The sequence below is a fragment of the Glycine max genome, chromosome 2 (assembly GCF_000004515.6).
Source record: "Glycine max cultivar Williams 82 chromosome 2, Glycine_max_v4.0, whole genome shotgun sequence".
NCBI classification, from domain to species: Eukaryota; Viridiplantae; Streptophyta; class Magnoliopsida; order Fabales; family Fabaceae; genus Glycine; species Glycine max.
The window spans coordinates 37,506,348-37,525,973 of NC_016089.4; the positions used below are offsets into that span (position 1 = coordinate 37,506,348).

At 33.3% G+C, this 19,626-nt stretch overlaps 1 protein-coding gene across 3 annotated transcripts; it reads left to right on the forward strand.

The window, feature by feature from the left end:
• The first annotated feature begins 3,862 nt into the window (after window positions 1–3,862).
• On the forward strand, window positions 3,863–8,407 carry SDP1-1 (triacylglycerol lipase SDP1). Of its 3 annotated transcripts, XM_014768281.3 has the most exons (4): window positions 3,863–6,118; window positions 6,976–7,119; window positions 7,291–7,972; window positions 8,114–8,407. In XM_014768281.3, the coding sequence occupies exons 1-4, from the start codon at window positions 4,703–4,705 to the stop codon at window positions 8,146–8,148; spliced, it is 2,277 nt and encodes a 758-aa protein (XP_014623767.1). In that variant the 5' UTR covers window positions 3,863–4,702; the 3' UTR covers window positions 8,149–8,407. The 3 variants fall into 3 exon arrangements, with proteins under 3 accessions (XP_014623767.1, XP_025981735.1, XP_014623766.1); XM_026125950.2 differs by having other exon boundaries at window positions 7,309–8,407; XM_014768280.3 differs by having other exon boundaries at window positions 3,864–6,118; window positions 7,291–8,407.
• The last annotated feature ends 11,219 nt before the right edge of the window (window positions 8,408–19,626 follow it).

Here is a 19,626-nt window from a genome sequence, read left to right on the forward strand (position 1 = left end):
CCCACATAAATATAAAATATATAATTAAAATTAACTTCACTGTTTTGTAAACTGAATTAACTTCTATACTTGAAACGATACGGAAATATTCACATTTCCCCGGCAATTTGGCAATCACTTGCTCCAATTTATCGTATAGTCAGTTTTCTATAATTAGAATTTAGAACGTTCTTCTTTATTTTCCTTTTCATCCACGTAATCCTATAAATATATGTGTGTGTTTGATTTATTAAAAAATAAATGATTAGTTAATACAAAAATATTTGTTTAATTTTTAATTTAAAAAATGACTGAAAAACAATTTAAAATAAAGAATAATAAATTGATAAATATAAAAAATTTGTAACTCACTAAACCTTTATACAACTTTTTGTTTAATGTCTAACAAAAATAAAATACAATACTATTCATATTTTCTGACTTTTCATTAACTCATCCATTTTTTCTTTCTTCCTTTTCCTCTTCTTCTCTTTATGACTTTTGGATTGCACAGAAGGGTTTTCAAGTTCCGCAGCCAATTAAGATAAAACTCCATGGCCTTAGGCTTCTTGCCTCCCTCCCAGACCCAGTAGATGAGGCCGGCGGTGACCATGGTGAGGGCAAAGCCGCACGTGGTGGCTTTGATGAAGGAGTTGAGGGACTTGTCAGCGTTGGGGCGATGCCATGACGGTCGTGCTTGAAGTGCTTCCCCCAGCGAAGCAGCGCCATGGCTTCCCGCAGTGCCTACACCAATGATGCCGCACGGAGGTGGGGGTCGTCGAAGGAGGTGGCAATCTTTGCCAGCATGTTGCACAGGAGGGGACGACGGCGGAGTACGCTTGCAGAGGCACGTGGAGTGTGCAACAGAGAATTTGGAACAATTGGAGAAAGGAAGAGAGAAGAAGAGAAAAGAGGAAGCACGAGCCCATGTTCGGTGCTTGGTCTGAATAATAATAAAAAATCTTTATAAAAAAAAAAAGAATTGAAACTGTAAAATTTTTTATAATAATAAGTCTAAAATAATGCTTTAAAATATATCAAAATATTAATAAATTATAAATATTAGTAAAGCATGATAATAATTTTGTTAAATAATAAAATAATTTAAAAAGTTTTAAAATCTTGTATATTTTCCTAGTACAAATCAAACAATGCATGATACAAAGAATATTATAGTAAAATTCATACTATTTTGTTCAGTAATCACATCAAAAAAGATATAATATAAAATTACTTGTATTGTACATCGACTATCAAACAGCGTATAATACAAAAAGTTATTATGTTACCAAAGTTATAAAACTCGGTTTGGTTATTGATCTGATTGAGGTAGTGGGTCAGTGGTCCAACCGGTGAGCTGGTAACTGATCCAGTTTGACCCGGTATATATTAAAAAAATTTAAAATTATATATGTTGAATGAGAGGTTTACATGCTAACAAAATCAATATAATTTCTAAAGAAATTGTTAGAAATTCAACACAACACAAAAAATGACAAAACAAACCATGCAAATAGCATTTCAACAATTACAACTTTAACCAAATTAATACTTTGTCAACCAAATTCCTCAAACAATGCAAAGAAACGGTATGAATCCCCCTATTTTATTTTCAAACGTCTTCACTTGTTGTCTAATTTACTTTCCTTCTAAACCTATTAATCCAAATACCCTAACAAATAGTATATTTTATCCAATCCATTATTATTGTTAATTTATTTTTTTCTTCTTTTTTGCCCCTTCCTATTTATCTCTACCAAAAATAGGATGAACTCCCACATGTACAAAGTTTTGTTGTATATCAAACCCAGTTGAAGCCATTTAGTGCACATTTCAATACTTTTGCAGTTACTCTACCCTTGAAAAAAGGAAACATGAGTAACAAAATGTGAAATTATATATGTAGTTACTAGTTACAAAAGTTGAAAGTAAACTCTTATGAAATCCATGACTACTCAAACCAAGGATCCAAACTAACATATAAAATCTAGAAAGGCAAGCAAAGTTGAATATTTTAATGAGTAGTTCCATCACCAGCTGTGCCATCTTTAAAGAAAGAAAAAAATTGACAAACCCAATTTCTAGAATCAAAATAATGGAAATATAATTTACAAGGATACTTTGGCCTAGCCTTAACAAACTAAAGCAAAGCTTATTAAAACCGACTACAGAGTATAGACATAAGAAGAATATAACTAACATCACCAAAAGCCTTCAAGGATAAAAGTTAGATGCAGTTCCATAAGTACTTTTAATGTGTCAAGGAAAAGGCTTTTAGCTAAATCCATTTTTCGAATGCAAAATCAGATAAGATTGGAAAAATGTTCAACTCATAATAATCTCAAATTCAAAATTGAAAACCACAAATTCAAGAATCGCACAAGGTGAAAACCAATCCTCAACTCACCCTAACTTTCACGAAATCTGGTACTTGTCACCCAAAGAAGGGTATTCATAAAGTATCAGTATTAGCAGATTGGTGTTAGCCACGAAACCAAAAACCAAACTCAGGTGCATCAGGTATCTAAACATGAACAGAAACACAAGGTAGTTCCACTTCGTGAGGAAGAGAACAGACAAACAATCATAGACAAAACTTGCTAGAAATGGGTGCAGTGCGGCGGCGTGACGGTGCGGCGATGAAGAGCAGGGTTGAGATCGAGAGAATGAAGAAGATAAGTGTGAAGATTGAAGAGAATTGGTTGAGGTTTTTTAAGGTTATCCAAAATGATGTCATTTTGTAGCATTTTTTTAATGCAAAAACAAGTTTTAAAAACTGGCCTGAGTCACCAGGTTTACACAAAACCGGCAAGGTCTGGCTAGGTTATCCTGGACCAAATGCATGGCCGATCCAATAACCACACTGGCTCGATCATGCCACCGGGTCCTGGTTGGACCGATCCGATTGGTTGGGTCGAACTGAGTTTTTAAACTATGCCTGTGTCTTAGCTGCTTATCTAGTGTTGTTCTATCTGTCCTGTCTTTTTAGCAAATCAAATGTACCCTAATTCTACCAAATGCTTTATTTAATGGATTTCTTTATTTCTCTCTATGATATATAACAAATTATTTGTCCAATATATAATAAAAATATTTTATTTGAAATTTGTGGTTGACATTAATCTAATATATATTTCAATCATATTTAATATTTTAAAATTAATTTTATCAAAATTGGAAACAAATGGACATTGATGTGATAATAATTATTTAATTTTTTAAAATATTTTCTCTCTTTTTTTAATTTGTATTTCACATATCATATTCACTAGTAGCCTAAAAAATCTTTGCTCAACCTTGTCAAATTATCATTCATTTATCTTTAATTGTATATTTAATTTTCTTAATTGTCTATTTCATTTAATCCACCATCTTTTATTTATATTTTCAAATTTTATTACAATTAAATTTTAAAGAAATTAATAATTAAAAATAAAATTATGTCATAACTGAAATTATTCATTAAAATTATATATATATATATATATATATATATATATATATATATATATATATATATATATATATACAAATATATTTATTTATTATAAATTTTAATTAAATAAAAATAAGCATTTGTCTTGCTTGACATAGACACAAAATGACAATTTGTTTTTGACATTTGGTGACTAAAACTTGCTAAAACAAAATAATATGGATATATGTATAATTGTATAGGCTAAATAACAATTTTGTAAAAGAAATTGTATTTATGAGTTTTTTATCATACAAAAATATTAAAGAGTATAAAGTTAGATGAATGACATAATTAAAAGAAAAATATTATTATAAAAAATGTTATATGAAAAATACTACAACTTTATTTTCTATACAAATAGTAACCATCATAATATTAAACTACCTTTTATTCATTGACACATAGATAGGAAAACAGTTAGCAACCAAAATACGCAACAAACCGTCAACAAGCAAGCCATACCGCAATTTTCTGACTGGCTCCCGCGTCTCCATAACGATTAACGACAACTTTGTCTACACCTCGCAGATCCCAATGCCCCTTTCCCTTCGTTTTCATTTGTTCAAATTCAAAATCATAGTTATCGTCTTCGTAATACAAACAACCTCTTCTTCTCGCTAAGCCTTTCCATCTTTCCTTGGCTTAGCGGGAACATCTTCATTTCTCATTATTTCCTTTCTTTTGATCCCCTTACTTTAAAGGCTTTGCCTCTCTGCAATAATAATATTTTCCCACATTTGTTTTTACCCCTTGTTCTGTATCTAGTCTGATCCGTGTTCTGCTTCCGGAGAATCGTTTTCCCCCCTGGAATCGAAGATTTGATATTCAAAACCCTATTCGATTGATTATTTGAGTAATAATTGTGTTTATTTTTATTCATCCTTATTGATGGAATCATCTTCAAATTGAATGTACAGTTGTGCAATTATGTTGTTTTTCCTTTGATTGTACTTGGGAACTTTTGTGAATATTACTCTTTAACTGGTTCCTTGTTTTATCCATGATTTATTCATTTATGCACTAGCTTGGGTCTTATATGCAAAGTCAATTCCTTTATATGCTTTTCTTAAGTCTACCTCCAGGCATATCCAATTGTAAAAAGCCTTGCCTTTCAGATTTTACTCTTTGATGCTATCATAAAAGGCCAACTTGTACTGTGTAAACTCTTGTAGAGTACCTGATCTCTTAAGGGTGTCATTGGCTTGTGAAAAGAGAAATATTTACTTTTCATCTTTTGTTCCAAGGATGGATCATATAAGTAACGAGGCTAGTGTTGACCCTTTTGCGATTGGCCCTTCTAGCATTCTTGGTAGAACAATTGCTTTCAGGGTTCTCTTCTGCAAGTCTATCTCACAATTGAGGTATCATATACTTTTTGTGCTGTCGAATATCTTCAAAAGATTTAGGGGATTTTGGGCACCCATTGTGTCATGGTTGCATCCGAGAAACCAGGGCATATTGGCAATGATGACAATGATTGCTTTCTTGTTGAAACGGTACACCAGTGTGAAAGTGAGGGCCAATATCGCATATAAGCGGAAATTTTGGAGAAATATGGTGAGAGCTGCATTGACCTATGAGGAGTGGGCTCATGCAGCCAAGATGCTTGATAGAGAGACACAAAAGATGAATGAATCAGATCTTTATGATGTGGAGTTGGTGAGTAACAAGCTTGAAGAACTTCGCCATCGCCGGCAAGAGGGGTCTCTTAGAGATATAATATTTTGTATGCGTGCAGATCTTATTAGGAATCTAGGTAATATGTGTAACCCTGAGCTCCACAAAGCTAGGCTTCAGATGCCAAGACTAATCAAGGAGTATATTGACGAGGTATCAACTCAGTTGAGAATGGTCTGCAACTCTGATTCGGAGGAGCTTGCATTGGAAGAAAAGCTTTCTTTCATGCATGAAACGAGACATGCATTTGGGAGGACTGCTTTGTTGTTAAGTGGGGGTGCTTCCCTTGGAGCTTTTCATGTTGGTGTGGTTAAAACACTGGTTGAACATAAACTTTTGCCTAGGATAATTGCTGGTTCAAGTGTAGGATCCATTATGTGTTCTATTGTTGCCACTAGGTCTTGGCCTGAGCTTCAAAGCTTTTTTGAGGATTCATTGCACTCACTACAGTTTTTTGATCAAATGGGTGGGATTTTTACAGTTGTGAAGAGGGTTACAACATATGGCGCAGTTCATGAGATCAGACAATTGCAGATGTTGTTGAGGCATCTAACAAGCAATCTTACATTTCAAGAAGCATATGACATGACAGGTCGAATTCTTGGGATTACAGTTTGTTCCCCAAGAAAGCATGAACCACCTAGATGTCTTAACTACTTGACTTCACCTCATGTTGTAATATGGAGCGCAGTTACTGCTTCTTGTGCCTTTCCTGGCCTTTTCGAGGCTCAGGAATTGATGGCAAAGGATAGAAGTGGAGAGATTGTTCCTTACCATCCTCCATTTAATTTGGGTCCTGAAAAGGGTTCCACTTCAGTGCGCCGTTGGAGGGATGGTAGCTTGGAGAATGATTTACCTATGATGCAGTTGAAAGAGTTGTTCAACGTCAATCACTTTATAGTTAGTCAGGCCAATCCTCATATTGCACCATTATTGAGATTGAAAGAATTTGTACGAGCTTATGGAGGTAATTTTGCAGCAAAGGTATGTTCATGGACTTGGACCTCTATGAATGATAATACATACATGTTGATGTGTCTGATTATTGTCATTGCATATATTTTTTTCTTAAATGATTTTTTCACTTCTACATTTTTCATTAAATTGGTCTTTGTCCCCAACTAAAAACTCCATTTCCTGTGACTTGATGAGTAAACGGTTCCTTGCTGTTAAACTAACAACTTAGATAAAGCATTATGACATCATTTTATTCTTATAGGTGATGACCCCCTGTTGGGGGGAAAACGCTTGGTTGTTGTTGTAGTAGTACTGATGAATACGATTTGGGTGTGCTTTGCACGTTTGCTTATGTGAGTCCATCAGTCTGTGAAATATCACACTCTAAGTATTTATATTTATTGGTTAAACCACCATGGAGTTTTATTGCCTCTACTATTCCATTCCCTGCCAATTTCAAGGGAAAATTAATGCTTGCAGATTTTCAGAGTAACAATGTTCTTGTATAGACTCTACTTATACATAAATATAATTACCTTTGCCTTCCAAAAAAAAGAGTAACAGGCTGGCCCTTTAGCTGCAGCTGTGTATTGAAATAATGGTAAAATTTTCTTAGGAATATGTTACCACTTATTTGCAAACTTATCGCAGGCATGACTTCCAATCTGAATATTGACTGGCATGTATGGAATTCCTTAGTTCAAATTATGTTGTGTAACTTTTATGTACCCCCTCCCCAACTTGATTGGAAAATGGGGGTATCTTTCAACATTTGTTGCAATAAGCATCATACTTGTTTGCCATTGGATTTTCATTATGCTGCTGCCCAACTATTCTGAATATGCAATAATAATAATAATCCAATGTGGTTTTCAACTTTGTAGCTTGCTCATCTAGCAGAGATGGAGGTGAAACATAGATGTAATCAGGTACTGGAACTCGGCTTTCCCTTAGGTGGACTTGCCAAACTGTTTGCTCAAGATTGGGAAGGTGATGTAACAGTTGTTATGCCTGCAACTCTTGCTCAGGTATGTGCCCAAGAACAATTAAATACTACGTTTTATTTGAAGATAAAAGAAATAACTAGTGTTTATTAAAAATGGGTTTAGGAATTTATTATTTATATATCATATATTGGGGAAGATTCAGTTGAATAGTGATTAACTTGTGTATGTTATCTTTCCCTGATCCTGCTCCAGTACTTAAAAATCATACAGAACCCTTCTTATGTAGAGCTTCAAAAGGCAGCTAACCAAGGGAGAAGATGCACCTGGGAGAAGCTTTCGGCCATAAAAGCAAATTGTGGAATTGAGCTTGCTCTTGATGAGTCTGTTGCAATTCTAAATCATATGAGGCGACTCAAAAGAAATGCTGAGAGAGTTGCTACTGCTTCTCATGGTCTTCCCAGTACTGTCAAATTCAGTGGTTCAAGAAGAATTCCATCGTGGAACATCATTGCACGAGAGAATTCTACAGGTTCCCTAGAAGACCTTCATGCTGATGCTGCTTCCTCATTGCATCAAGGTGTTATTAGTCCCAGTGGAGCAACTGGTAAAAACTGGAAGTCCCATCGTATCATTCATGATGCAAGTGACAGTGAATCTGAAACTGCTGACTTGAATTCTTGGACCAGATCCGGTGGGCCTTTGATGAGAACTACTTCAGCAGATATGTTCATTGACTTTGTCCAGGACTTAGAATTTCATAAAGTTAATACCGAACTAAATAGAGGCAAGGTGACTCACACTAGTCCTCATGATTTTCAGCATCACAGTTCAAGGCACACAACAGTTAATAGGTGGTCTGAGAGCACAGAAAACGATCAGAAAGAAAATGGCAACAGGATTGTCATGAATGAATCTAACATAATGGTAACTGAAGGTGATCTTTTACAGCCTGAAAGGATCCATAATGGGATTGTGTTTAATGTTGTCAAGAAAGAAAACTTGACACCAAATAGGAATCATGATTATAATAGTTATAACAATGAAGTTGCTGAATGTGTACAAATTGACTTTCCAGGGAAGGAGGTGGATGCTGCTAGTTCAGCTTCCTAAAATGGCGATGATGATTCCACAATGGTCAGGTCCCTAACTGAAAAACCAGATTATAACTCCACAGATCATTTTAGCACAAATTTGGGTAAAGTTTAAAGCATTGCTGACAGTTAACTCCAAAGATCAATTACCTTTATTCCTTTATTAACATTACTTTGGTGCTATTGCTGTTCATATTGTTATTAGTATTAGTATCAAATCTAGTCAAGGATCTCTGTATTATTTAGTTGACTGGAATACACCCCAAAATTTGGGATGCTCATGATTGCTAGGAAGAAATTTGGTTTTACAATTCGCAAGTAAAAATTGGGGGCAAAATGTACCAAATTAAAAAGTTGGGATACAATTTGTCAAAAAATTAAAAAATTTGGAATAAAAAATACAATTAAATCTTAATTTTATTGAATTTGAATTTTTACATTAGTAAACTATTTATTACGAATTACATAACTCATGATAGTAACAATAATGATACAACTTGATAAATGTTTCCTGTAAAAAACAAAACTAGATAAATGCCTAATTTTTTATGTGATAATTATAGAATTTTAAGATTTAAATTAATGAGAAAAGGAATAATTTTTTTGGATTGAAAAATAATAAAGACTAATGGTTATAACTATTTTATATGGAAAAGTTTCTGATTTCATGTAACATGATTCACATTGGTAGATTTATATTTGATTGAAAGTTATAAATATTTATTATAAAATTATGAATAGTTTACTTATGATTTTAAATTTATTTTTTATTAATTTATTTGGAAAAATATTTATAATTTGAATTTGATTTTAAAAAAATAGAGAATCACAAGATCTTGTCTTAGTTAAATTTTTTTAATAGGCTGAAATGTTATACATTTGGAATTCGCAAAATCAAATGTATACATTTGATTGTTTTGGTCATAATTTCATTGATTATTAATTTTAAATTTTTTTTATTGTCAAAGCCTATTTAAATCTAAATCATATTAAGAGAATGAACAATAAAATGAAAAATAATGAAGAAAGACGTGAACTTACTCATAACTTCTTTCATATTTTCGTCAATGGTAAATCTTTGCAGAATAGCCAACGTGTGTATATATATATATACACATTAGTAAACAATACTAAAAAATTTTAAAAAAAACTAATAATTTTTTTTGTCATAATTCATTAATAATAAGGACATTACAGTAACTTGCCTACTTTTTTTTTATTTTATAAAAAAGGAACATGTTTCTCTCTCCAATAATTTGGTGATCAATGCACACCTTAAAAACCTCATTATTCTTATCGCTCAAGATGACTGTCACAACTCCAACTTCTCTTGCTCTTAAAGGTTCCTTTCTTTCTCCTACATCAAACTTCTAAACTTTCTTCCGAACCCAAATTAGTCTTTCAATCCATTCCGACAACAACAGTTCAGAACTTTAATCTCAACCTAATCGAATATATGTAACACAGATGCAATTGGGAATTTCTTAGTCATCTAAAATTTAAATAATAAACTAAGAATCATAAAACAGTGCAGTTCAATCATAGAATCAGAAAAAAAAAAAAATCCTATAACCAATCAACACGAGTTTATGGAGCGTCGAGCTAAATTTTCAATTGAAACTGTGGTGTTAAATTTTGATTCCACACCAAAATCCTTTATAATATATATATATATATATATATATATATATATATATATATATATATATATATATATATATATATATATATATAATTTCGGGTCAAAACTCTAATCCGAAGTTGTTGGGTTGAACAAGGTAATTTTCTTGCTTCTTCACTTGCTGCAAGTTGAGTCTGCCCTGCACCCAAACAAACTTGTATTGTGGATGGTTGCATAAACGCGACATGCAAATACAGCGGAAATGCGAAGAGAGAAGAGTTCGGAGTAGATCTATTTTTTTAATTTTAAAAATAAAACATTAAATTACTATAATGATCCTAAAATAAATTAATAAAATAAAAAGGAGCTGGTTTTTGTCTTGAAGTTTTGGTGTTGGTTGCTAATGCACTTATACAGAAAAAAGATTGTGAGTGCACTAGTATTCTCCATACATATATACACGTATCATATCACTACTAAAAAAAAATTCATTTAACATCGACATTTTAACATCAATTTTATTGAAAATCGATGTTAAGAAAAGGGTGGTGACATAATTATAAATAAAATGAGTTCATTAATATCAGTTTTTAAAAAAATCGATGCTAACATCTTTTATGTTAACATCCGTTTTCCTAAAATCAATGTTAACATGGTGTCATTAACATCGTTTTTTAAAAAAATTATGTTAACAAAATGATGTTAACATCGATTTTAGCAAAAACTGATGTTAACGAAAACCACATTAACATCAATTTTACCAAAATCAATGTTAACATGGAGATTTTAATATCGGTTGTTTAAAAAAACCGATTTTAACATTAAATGTTAACGTCGGTTTTTATGAATAATCGACATTGTTTTTTATTATATATAAATACCCTCCTCTCGCGCCCACTGTCACTCCCACTCTCAGTTTAAATCTCTCCCTTCCGCAGTGCTGCAACTCCTTCATCTTCTCGGCCACAATCTCACTTCCGCGACGCTGCAACCCCTTCCGCCGTCAACTCATTATCGGTCGTCAACTTCCGACGCCGTGAACTCCTCCCTCTTCTTTGAATTCAAGCTCTCTCTCTCGCCATTTCTTCTTCCTTTTCCGCAGTTTCTGAAGGTAAGTCCTAAATCTAAACTTATCCCAGCTCATATAACTTTTTGTCTTTCAATTTTGTTTTGAATGAATTTGAGCTTGTTGTGTCTGGGTCGTGTCACACATTGGGATTGAATCAATTTGAGTTTTGAATGGCGATTTGGTTTACCAATGTGGTTAGGAACTTATATCTTCATAGTACATTTCAGTCATGCATTTTTGGTTTTTTGTTAACTTATATGGTCTGATTAAGAGAATATCCATTGTACTACAATCAAAAAATGATTACTAAGATTTCTTGTTTGAAAGTTTATATACTAAATTACCCAATTATATGCTTGCTTGTAGTTTATGTACTTATCACATTGCCTATTCACTGCTTGTAGTTTCTCATTCTTGAATAATCTTTGATGTTTCTACAATCTGGTAGTCAAATGGTTCAAAATCCAGTGCCTCCTTGACCGGAATTTGTTGTGCAGACATCACTCATCACACTAAAACTCAAAGGTGCATGTGGAGTGGAGTGACTATCACTATTGGTGTTTGAAAGATTTGGAATCGGTCATATTAGGTCTGAAAGATGGAATTTTTTTTTGTTTCTTAAAAATGAAAATGTCAATCTATTTAGTCCCTGGAAGGAACTAAATTGATAGCAAAAGACTAATGTGACTGGTCATAAATATTTTGAGGATCAAATTCGTGTTTTACACTAATTTTTCATTGTTATTTTTACTGTGTAATGGAAATGCAAGCATTTAGGTTGAACCGTAGGAGTGTGAGACAAGTGGTATAGTGTGATGTAAACCAATTATCCCAAAAGTTACAACTTATAACTGTTAGGCAAAGATATATTAGGCAAAATTCTCTTTAAGATACATGATAATTATCCGCTTTTGAAAATAATTACCTTTTATTCGCTTTTAAATTGTTGTTACTCATACTAGTCTACTATTGCTTTCCTTCTTGGATGTTAAACTTGAGCTTCAGACATACACTGATATTGGGCAAGTTGCTTTTGGTACTGCTGGACATATTGCCATTTTAGTAAGTTCACCTTGATCTCTATTATTATTTGATTTTAGTTGTTTTTTTTTTGTAAGTGTGAGTTGTATATTATGTGTGATTCTGCTGCTTTCTTGTATAATTTCCATATGCCAATATGTTTTATTCGTTATATAAGCATATGGGACTGGTTGTAAGTGTCAGTTGTATATTCTGTGTAATTTGTAGGCATTTTTCATTTTTGTGTTTGTGTCATTATCACGACATTCGTTGTTGGACATTATAGTGATCATCATCACAGGTACAAATCTTTTTCATAAAGATTTGATTCTCTTGTTTGTTACTAATGCTTTTATTACTTGTTGACTGTGATTAATGAGTATTGATTTATATACAAGTTATGTTCATCATGAGCGAACCTTAGATTCTCGTTTGAGATTGAATACAATAATTCTTACGGATAGTTTACATTAATCGTTGTATTGAATCTTGAATTATCTATTTGGACAGTTTGGGAAGAGTAATATTTTTATAGTACATTCATATATAAACGTTAACTTTATTTTCTTAAATTTCATGAAATTTTGGTTAGTGTATTTCACTTTGTTCTCCGGGTGCATACTTGACTGTGGTGGAATTCTTTTCATCACTTTCATGTCATGTACTTGGAGATCAATGCGAAATGCTGTCAAAATTTCTTCAAATCTATGAAAAGAAAGTTAATCTTTACATATGAATGTACTATAAAAATATGTCTTCCTGAATGGGATAGGGCCACACCTTTAAGGGAAAAAGTGAGGTTTCCATGCATACACTAACTTTGTGACTATCACAGAGTTATTAATTACATGGATTGGAGTTGGATGAATATAAGTCAAATGAGCCCGACATATGAGGAAGGCGTTGAGTAGTTCTTAGAATTCACCTTCGAAAAAGTCGACTGGATGAGGATGGAAAATATTCGTGTCCTTATATAAACTATTTGAATAGGAGACGACAACTATTTGATGATATATGGGAACATCTACTGTGTGATGGGATTAAGAAAAATTGTACAACATGGATATGACATGAAGAATTGATAGACATGTAGAGGGAGTCCCAATCTGAACCGGTTGATGTACAAATGGGAGATCGCTTAAAGGAAATGATTTGTGATTTTGGACAAGAGTCTTTTCAGCAAACACTTGCCCCTATGTATGATACATTGCAAAGTGATTCAAAGAAGCCTTTGTATCCGGGGTGCAAAAAGTCTTTGACCTTGTTGTCAATGGTGTTAAGTCTGGTTAATTTCAAGACCAGATATGGGTGGAGTGACAAAATCTTCACTTCACTTCTTCAGGGAGTGCAGGATATTGTTCTAGAGGAAAACATGTTACAAAAAAGTTACTATAAGGAAAAGAAGATATTGTGTCCGATGGGTATGGAGTACCAGAAGATTCATGCATGCCCCAATGACTGCATATTGTACAGAAATGAGTTCGAAGAAATGCACAAGTGCCCCAGGTGTGGGGTATCATGGTACAAACTGAAGGATGATGATGAGTGTAGCAGTGATAAAAGCACCAATAAAGGCCCTGATGCAATCCTACCCCCCAAGGGCATTGGATAGAAGGCTCCAAGAAGATTATTAGACCAGAGATGCAAGAGAAGACCCTAGGGTTCTCATGAGCCTTAGGGTAGATTTGGGCCCCTGGGCTAAGTATGAGTCCACTTATCTTTGTACATATTAGATTAAGGTTTCCTTATTTTTGTGCCTTATATTTAGGGCTCCATAATATAGGTAGGGTACCCTAGAAATGTAGAATTTTTCAGCCCTTGTATTTTAAGGCACTTAGACTAGTTTTTGTATTAGTGGTAGTTTTGTAATTTCACAAGCATTAAGTGAATATTTGATGTATGTTGGAAAATAAATTTAATTGAATTGGGAGAAGCCCAATCCAATTAAATTTTAGAGGGGGAGGTGAGCATTTACTTGCTACACCTCATTGCCACATCATATAGTCACACTTTGTGCATGTCCTTCATGCTTTACATGTCTCATGACACCTAAGCACACTTAGTGGAGAATCTTTGACTTGATCTTGGATTAGTGGGATGAACCATAGCTAAAATTTACTAATCATAATTAGTGAAATTTTGGCTCCACAAATTCAATTTCAAATTCAAGTAAAATTTGAATAGAAATTCAAATTTCCCTTCAATTTTGTGTGACACTTAAGCTATAAATAGAGGCCATGTGAGTGCATTTTTTTTAACTTTGATCATTTGAAAATTAAACTTCAGATTTCAAAGCTCTTTTAGAGCACAAAATTTTGTACTCTTCTCTTCCTCTCCCTTCATTCATCTCCTCACTACAAGAAATTTTCCATGTAGCTACAGACATTTTTACCTACAGACATAATTTAGTATAGGTAGAACTCAAATAAACTTATACCTACATGTGTTTAATGTAGGTAAAAACAAAATGACTTGTACTTATTTATGTTTGGTGTAAGTAAAAATAAAAGAACTTATACTTACCAATATTTACTATAGGTAAAATTTCTAATAACTTATACCTACGGAGCACTCTTAGTTATGAATATAATTAATTCTATGTTAAATATATATAATTTTCCATGTTTAGTATAGGTAAAATCTCAGATTTTTAGAAAGGGTGTTCACTTCCGCGAGCAGCGCCGTGACGCAAATCTCGAAGCCGGAGCGGACCTCGTGGTTCACCGAGGACAGCACCGACCGCAGCGGCGACGCCGGTACACTTCGTGTGTTGGAAGATCCGGTTGCAGGGGTCCGCCGCCTTGCACGCGGCGTGCTCCGCACCCTCATACAGTGGATTCGTTCCTCCGCCGCGATCGGAACCGGAGAGGAGCGCGGCAGAGGCGACGACGACAGAGATGGAAATGGCGGAGAGATGGAATCCACGATATGAGCAGTAACATGTACATGATTTCATTTGGTATAGTGGAAATTATTTTCTCACAAATTCCGGGCTTCGATCAATTGTGGTGGCTCTCCATTGTAGTTGCTGTCATGTCCTTCACATACTCCACTATTGGGCTAGGCCTTGGTATTGGAAAAGTTATTGGTATGAATTCATGCTATTCACATGTCCATCATGATGATATTTGTTCATCTTCAATCACTGGTAAGAAATCTGACTTGAATTAACCATGTAACAGAAAATAGAGGAGTCAGGGGAAGCCTAACCGAGATAACAATTGGTACCGTGACACAAACTAAAAAAGTTTGGAGAACCATGCAAGCTCTTGGTGACATAGCCTTTGCCTATTCATACTCCCTCATCCTTGTAGAAATTCAGGTATAATTTATTTTGCTAAATTATATGAGACTCAGGTTTAATTTAATTCCTGAAACTTTTGTTTATAACCATGTCAATGGTGTCCTGTGATCCATGTAGCTGACCTAGTTAGATAAGAATTTGTTGTTGTTTGTTGGTTTGTATATGAGACTCAGACTTTATTTTATTCTTATTAAAAAGTGAAAAAGAATTTGAGGTCTGAAATATTGTAAACTGTGATGAAACAGGACACAGTGAAATCCCCTCCATCAGAGTAAAAAACAATCTAGGCACTGTGGTTTCTAAAATTGGATATGTGCTAAATTCTGCCGAGGCAGAGACTTTGCTTTCAGCTACTCTGATACATGAGGTTTGTAATATATAATTATATATAGAGATGCATGAGAGGCAATATGTGGCATTGTTCATCATATTTGATCATTTTTTCAGGTTATGCATGTTCTTGGTTTTGATCCACATGCCTTTGCTCATTTTAGAGATGAAAGGAAAAGACGGCATAATCAGGTATGAACTGCCTTTTGTCCTTTAAGATCAACTTTTATTTTTATTTTTTTAATGATGTAAGTCTCATAAAGTATGAGTTTGAGTCATGATTATTTTTCCCAAATTCTTAGTATGATAATAATAATTATTAGTGGTCACTTTCTTATAAACTAGGGGAAGTCCGTGCCTCTCTAATTTTTTTAAATAATAAAAAAATAGAAGTTAAATACAGTTAATAAAAAATGACATTATTGAAAAAAATAATAATATAAAACTAGTGGGAATACTTGTTATGCATTCTAGTGTGGTGCTTCCTCGTGTTGTCATGCATTCTCGATATCATTATGCGGTATTTACTTGGGAGAATACTTGTCTTGAATACTTCCATTGTTATTTGTTTTTTTACTGCATTGGAGGCCAAAACATCACTAACAACTAACAAAACACTACTGGCACCAACAAAATCATGCCAGACTAGACTACTACATCCAGGAAGAGGTTGTAGATATGCAGACCTCTTGGCCAATCATGAGCAAAATTTGCAAGGTAGTTGAAACATACTTAAATCATCAGTTTTTTTGGTTAACTTATAAAGTATTTTGTATGCCAATTATCACCACGATATTAAGCTTCTTCGCCCTTAACTTAATGCTTGATTCGTTGTAGTTTGATACTAATCTTTATTATGTCATGGTATAAAGCATAAAGGAGCTCGCTTTAAAATATTTGACTGTGTTAATAAGAAGGTTCTCTGCTTTTGTTTGACAGTACGGAGAGTGAAAAATCAGGGGAGATTAATTTTGGTTTGTTTTATTTAAATGATATGTTTTGATTAATAATTAACACTTTATTTTTATTTTACCTTCTGCTTTCGTGATTTTGGTGATAAAAATGGTAAAATCGAGAGTTTATTGTTTTAAGTTGTGAGACCTGAAACATACTTAAATTATCAAATTCGTGGATTAATAGGGGGGATAGTTATCAATTTTGGGAAGCCTCTATATATAATCACTTGTTTTGGTCAATGATGCATTATTTGTTATTGATTAACATAATTTTAGAAGCATATTGATCAGTTAACTGAAGTGATTAATCAGTTAAGAGGAATACAGATATTGCAACCCTAATTAATGGAGATTGAATCTAGCAGAAAGCTTTAGTCTCGTACATTGATAAGTATCCAATATTTACATCAAACCATAAATAAGTCCATAACATATGCCATACCACTTTGGCTTTCATGCCCCTGTTGAATCCAACATGATATAAAATGTCCATTATCCGTAGGTAGATCAATAACCGAATCTAGCCAAGCATCAACTCTAACCAATATGGCATAACAGAACAAAAAAAAGAAAAAAGAGAAGAAAACAGTAAGTTATTAACTCCTCCATATGTTGATTCATTTAATTAAGTGGATCATATAATGAGGAAAATAATGATTGAATACAATTATATATGTTGCTATAAATTTATCTCGGGGTGCTGGCAGGCATAACATGGTGCAGGGAAACTGGTTACATTGTTATAGTAATTTCGTGCAGATAATATTTGAATGATTATGAGGACATAATTTTTTTAGTCCGTCCAGGGCAAAAAAAATTCAGAATCGACCATGTCAATGCATATATATGGGGTTGATTGTATAATTTATTTGTTCATGTACTTCTTATTGATACCCCGGGTACCCTTCTATTTATATTAATAATTTTGTTTGCCAATAAAAAAAATTAAGTGGATAATAGGTAAAGTTGTCATTGTCAGTTGTTAGTTTCAGAAATTAAGTTGGACTTCATGCCTCACCAAATCTACTCACTCTTACTCAATATCAAAAGGCCACATAAATAAACACATAATATTGGGAATTCTATCCGCAGCTGTGGTTATGGAGAAGTAAGTCAGTTGTGTCTTTCTTACCAGAAAATGAAGCATTTTTTTCATAGTTGTTTCAGTAGTATTATTATGTTATTCCAAATTCTTGGATTCACAGTACATGTTGGGTTGTTTACTTGTTCATTGTTTACAAGTTACAGCCAACATTTATGTGTAGTTTACATGCTTTCATGCCACTGACAAAATTCAAACACCATATGTTCTTGGTAATGTGGCTATCTGCATGTGCATGAATAGCTCAAGAGTGAATCAGAACCATGGTCATGTGAGTTCAAGTGCTTGGTTCTTTGACATGGATATCCTTATTTTATATGATTTTGATATTTCATATTTGCATATGATTATATTTATAGTTTCTAGCAATTTGTTCATTTAAGCTTAATTCATATATTGCTGATTTGCAGGGTGTAAAATGTGGTATTTATGGTGCCAATTCTGCAGAATGGATTATGAGCATGCAGGTACATTTTATTTTTGAATTTGCTTCCCTTGTTTTCTTCTGAGTTTTTTCCATCTTAATTTTTCTGCTCACTCTATATGTTGGAGGTTTCTATTGAATTATTTAGATGTTGATATGTTGATTTTTGTTTCTTTTTTGTGCTGAGTATCTATTGTTATTTCTATTTCTACTGTATTGTTTCTTTGGTAGTTGGATTTTTGTAGTCCTTATTGAGCTTAATGGAGAATAAGGTATTTCTAGATTGAAACTTTGTTTCTTATATTGAATATCTACTCTCTGCAGAGAGTTCCACTTATTTACGAACAAAGTCCTTTTAAAATAATGCAAGTAAAGAACTTACACTAAAACCTGTCCCGTACCTAAAATTGTGATAACTTTTCTAACAATGATATGTTTTTTGAAGTTTACTGCATGCAGTAAATTCAAATGGTGCATGGTACTGGGAGAATATCTCATTGTACAAATATTCATTTTTCAAATTAAACTTATAATTTTCAGTTGCTTTGACACTCTCATTCATATGACACAGGTGTTGGGGATATAGAGTTTATTATATGCCATTGAGAGGTCTCAATTGCATTTGCAGAGAAGAGAAGATGATACCCGAGGTTCTCCTATCTAAACCCTCTGTTTTATAGCAGTTTAATTGTTAGGAAGGATTTGAGAGTTGTGTACAATCTTTTGTAAACAGTTAGTCTCACCCAAATATTTGTTTTGAAACTTTTCAGCTATTCAAGACATTTCCAAATGCAACAAAGTATCTCAAGAGTAAGTTTTGTTGATTCTCTCCTTTCTTTCCTAAAATGCTTGTGCTTTATAAAGAAGCATTCATTTTTATGTCTTTGTTACAGCAATTGTAAGCTTCGGAAAGGTTAACCCTATACAAAAGCAAGAAGTTGAAAGTTTTGGGTTGGCAATATATTCATGGGATGAATTTTTACTAGTGGTGGATTATTCATTTCATGTACTATTATGCTTTATCCACAAGTTTTATAATAGAAATGAAAGTGCTCCTTCTATAATTACGAAATGAACATTTGATGTAATAATTAAACTTTGGATTTGTTTGATTTCTCCCCCCCCCCCGCCACAAAAGTTGAACTTCGGATTTGGAATATGACCATCATTTACTCAATGGCTGTAGGATGTCAAATTGTTAATTGATGATGTTGGGGAACTAAAACCAACTATTTTCTGTGTTGTTCCCCATGTGCTTGATAGAGTGTACTCAGGTAAACTATTGAAAATTCTCATGATTGTTGACAGTTTAATGATCTTTCCATAATCATATAATCTTGATGGTAAAATTATTATTTCAGTAGGACAAAGCTACTCTGCAAATTATTTCTTGATCATTGGAGTAGCATTTTTCTTACTTTTCTTTTTCATTTTTCTTCCTTTCCCTTCCTAATTGGGAAAAAAATGCATTGACTCTCAACCCCTATCTGATACACAGGTTTGACACAGAAGATTTCTTCTGGGGGCTTCTTGAAGAAGACATTATTCAACTTTGCTTATTCATAGTAAGTGTTGTTTTGTAGATAGTTTTCTTGAGTAAAGGTGAAATCACGACAAACCTGCAATGAACTGTTATGGATCCTCTATAAGATATTAGGGAACTAAGATTGT

What these genes read in the sequence shown, in the direction of transcription:
- SDP1-1 (XM_014768280.3), top strand. Translation starts at nt 4,703, where the DNA reads ATGGATCATATAAGTAACGAGGCTAGTGTTGACCCTTTTGCGATTGGC. An exon ending in GAGGTAATTTTGCAGCAAAG is followed by an intron (nt 6,119 to 6,975) that starts GTATGTTCATGG and finishes TCAACTTTGTAG; the next exon opens with CTTGCTCATCTAGCAGAGAT. An exon ending in TGCCTGCAACTCTTGCTCAG is followed by an intron (nt 7,120 to 7,290) that starts GTATGTGCCCAA and finishes ATCCTGCTCCAG; the next exon opens with TACTTAAAAATCATACAGAA.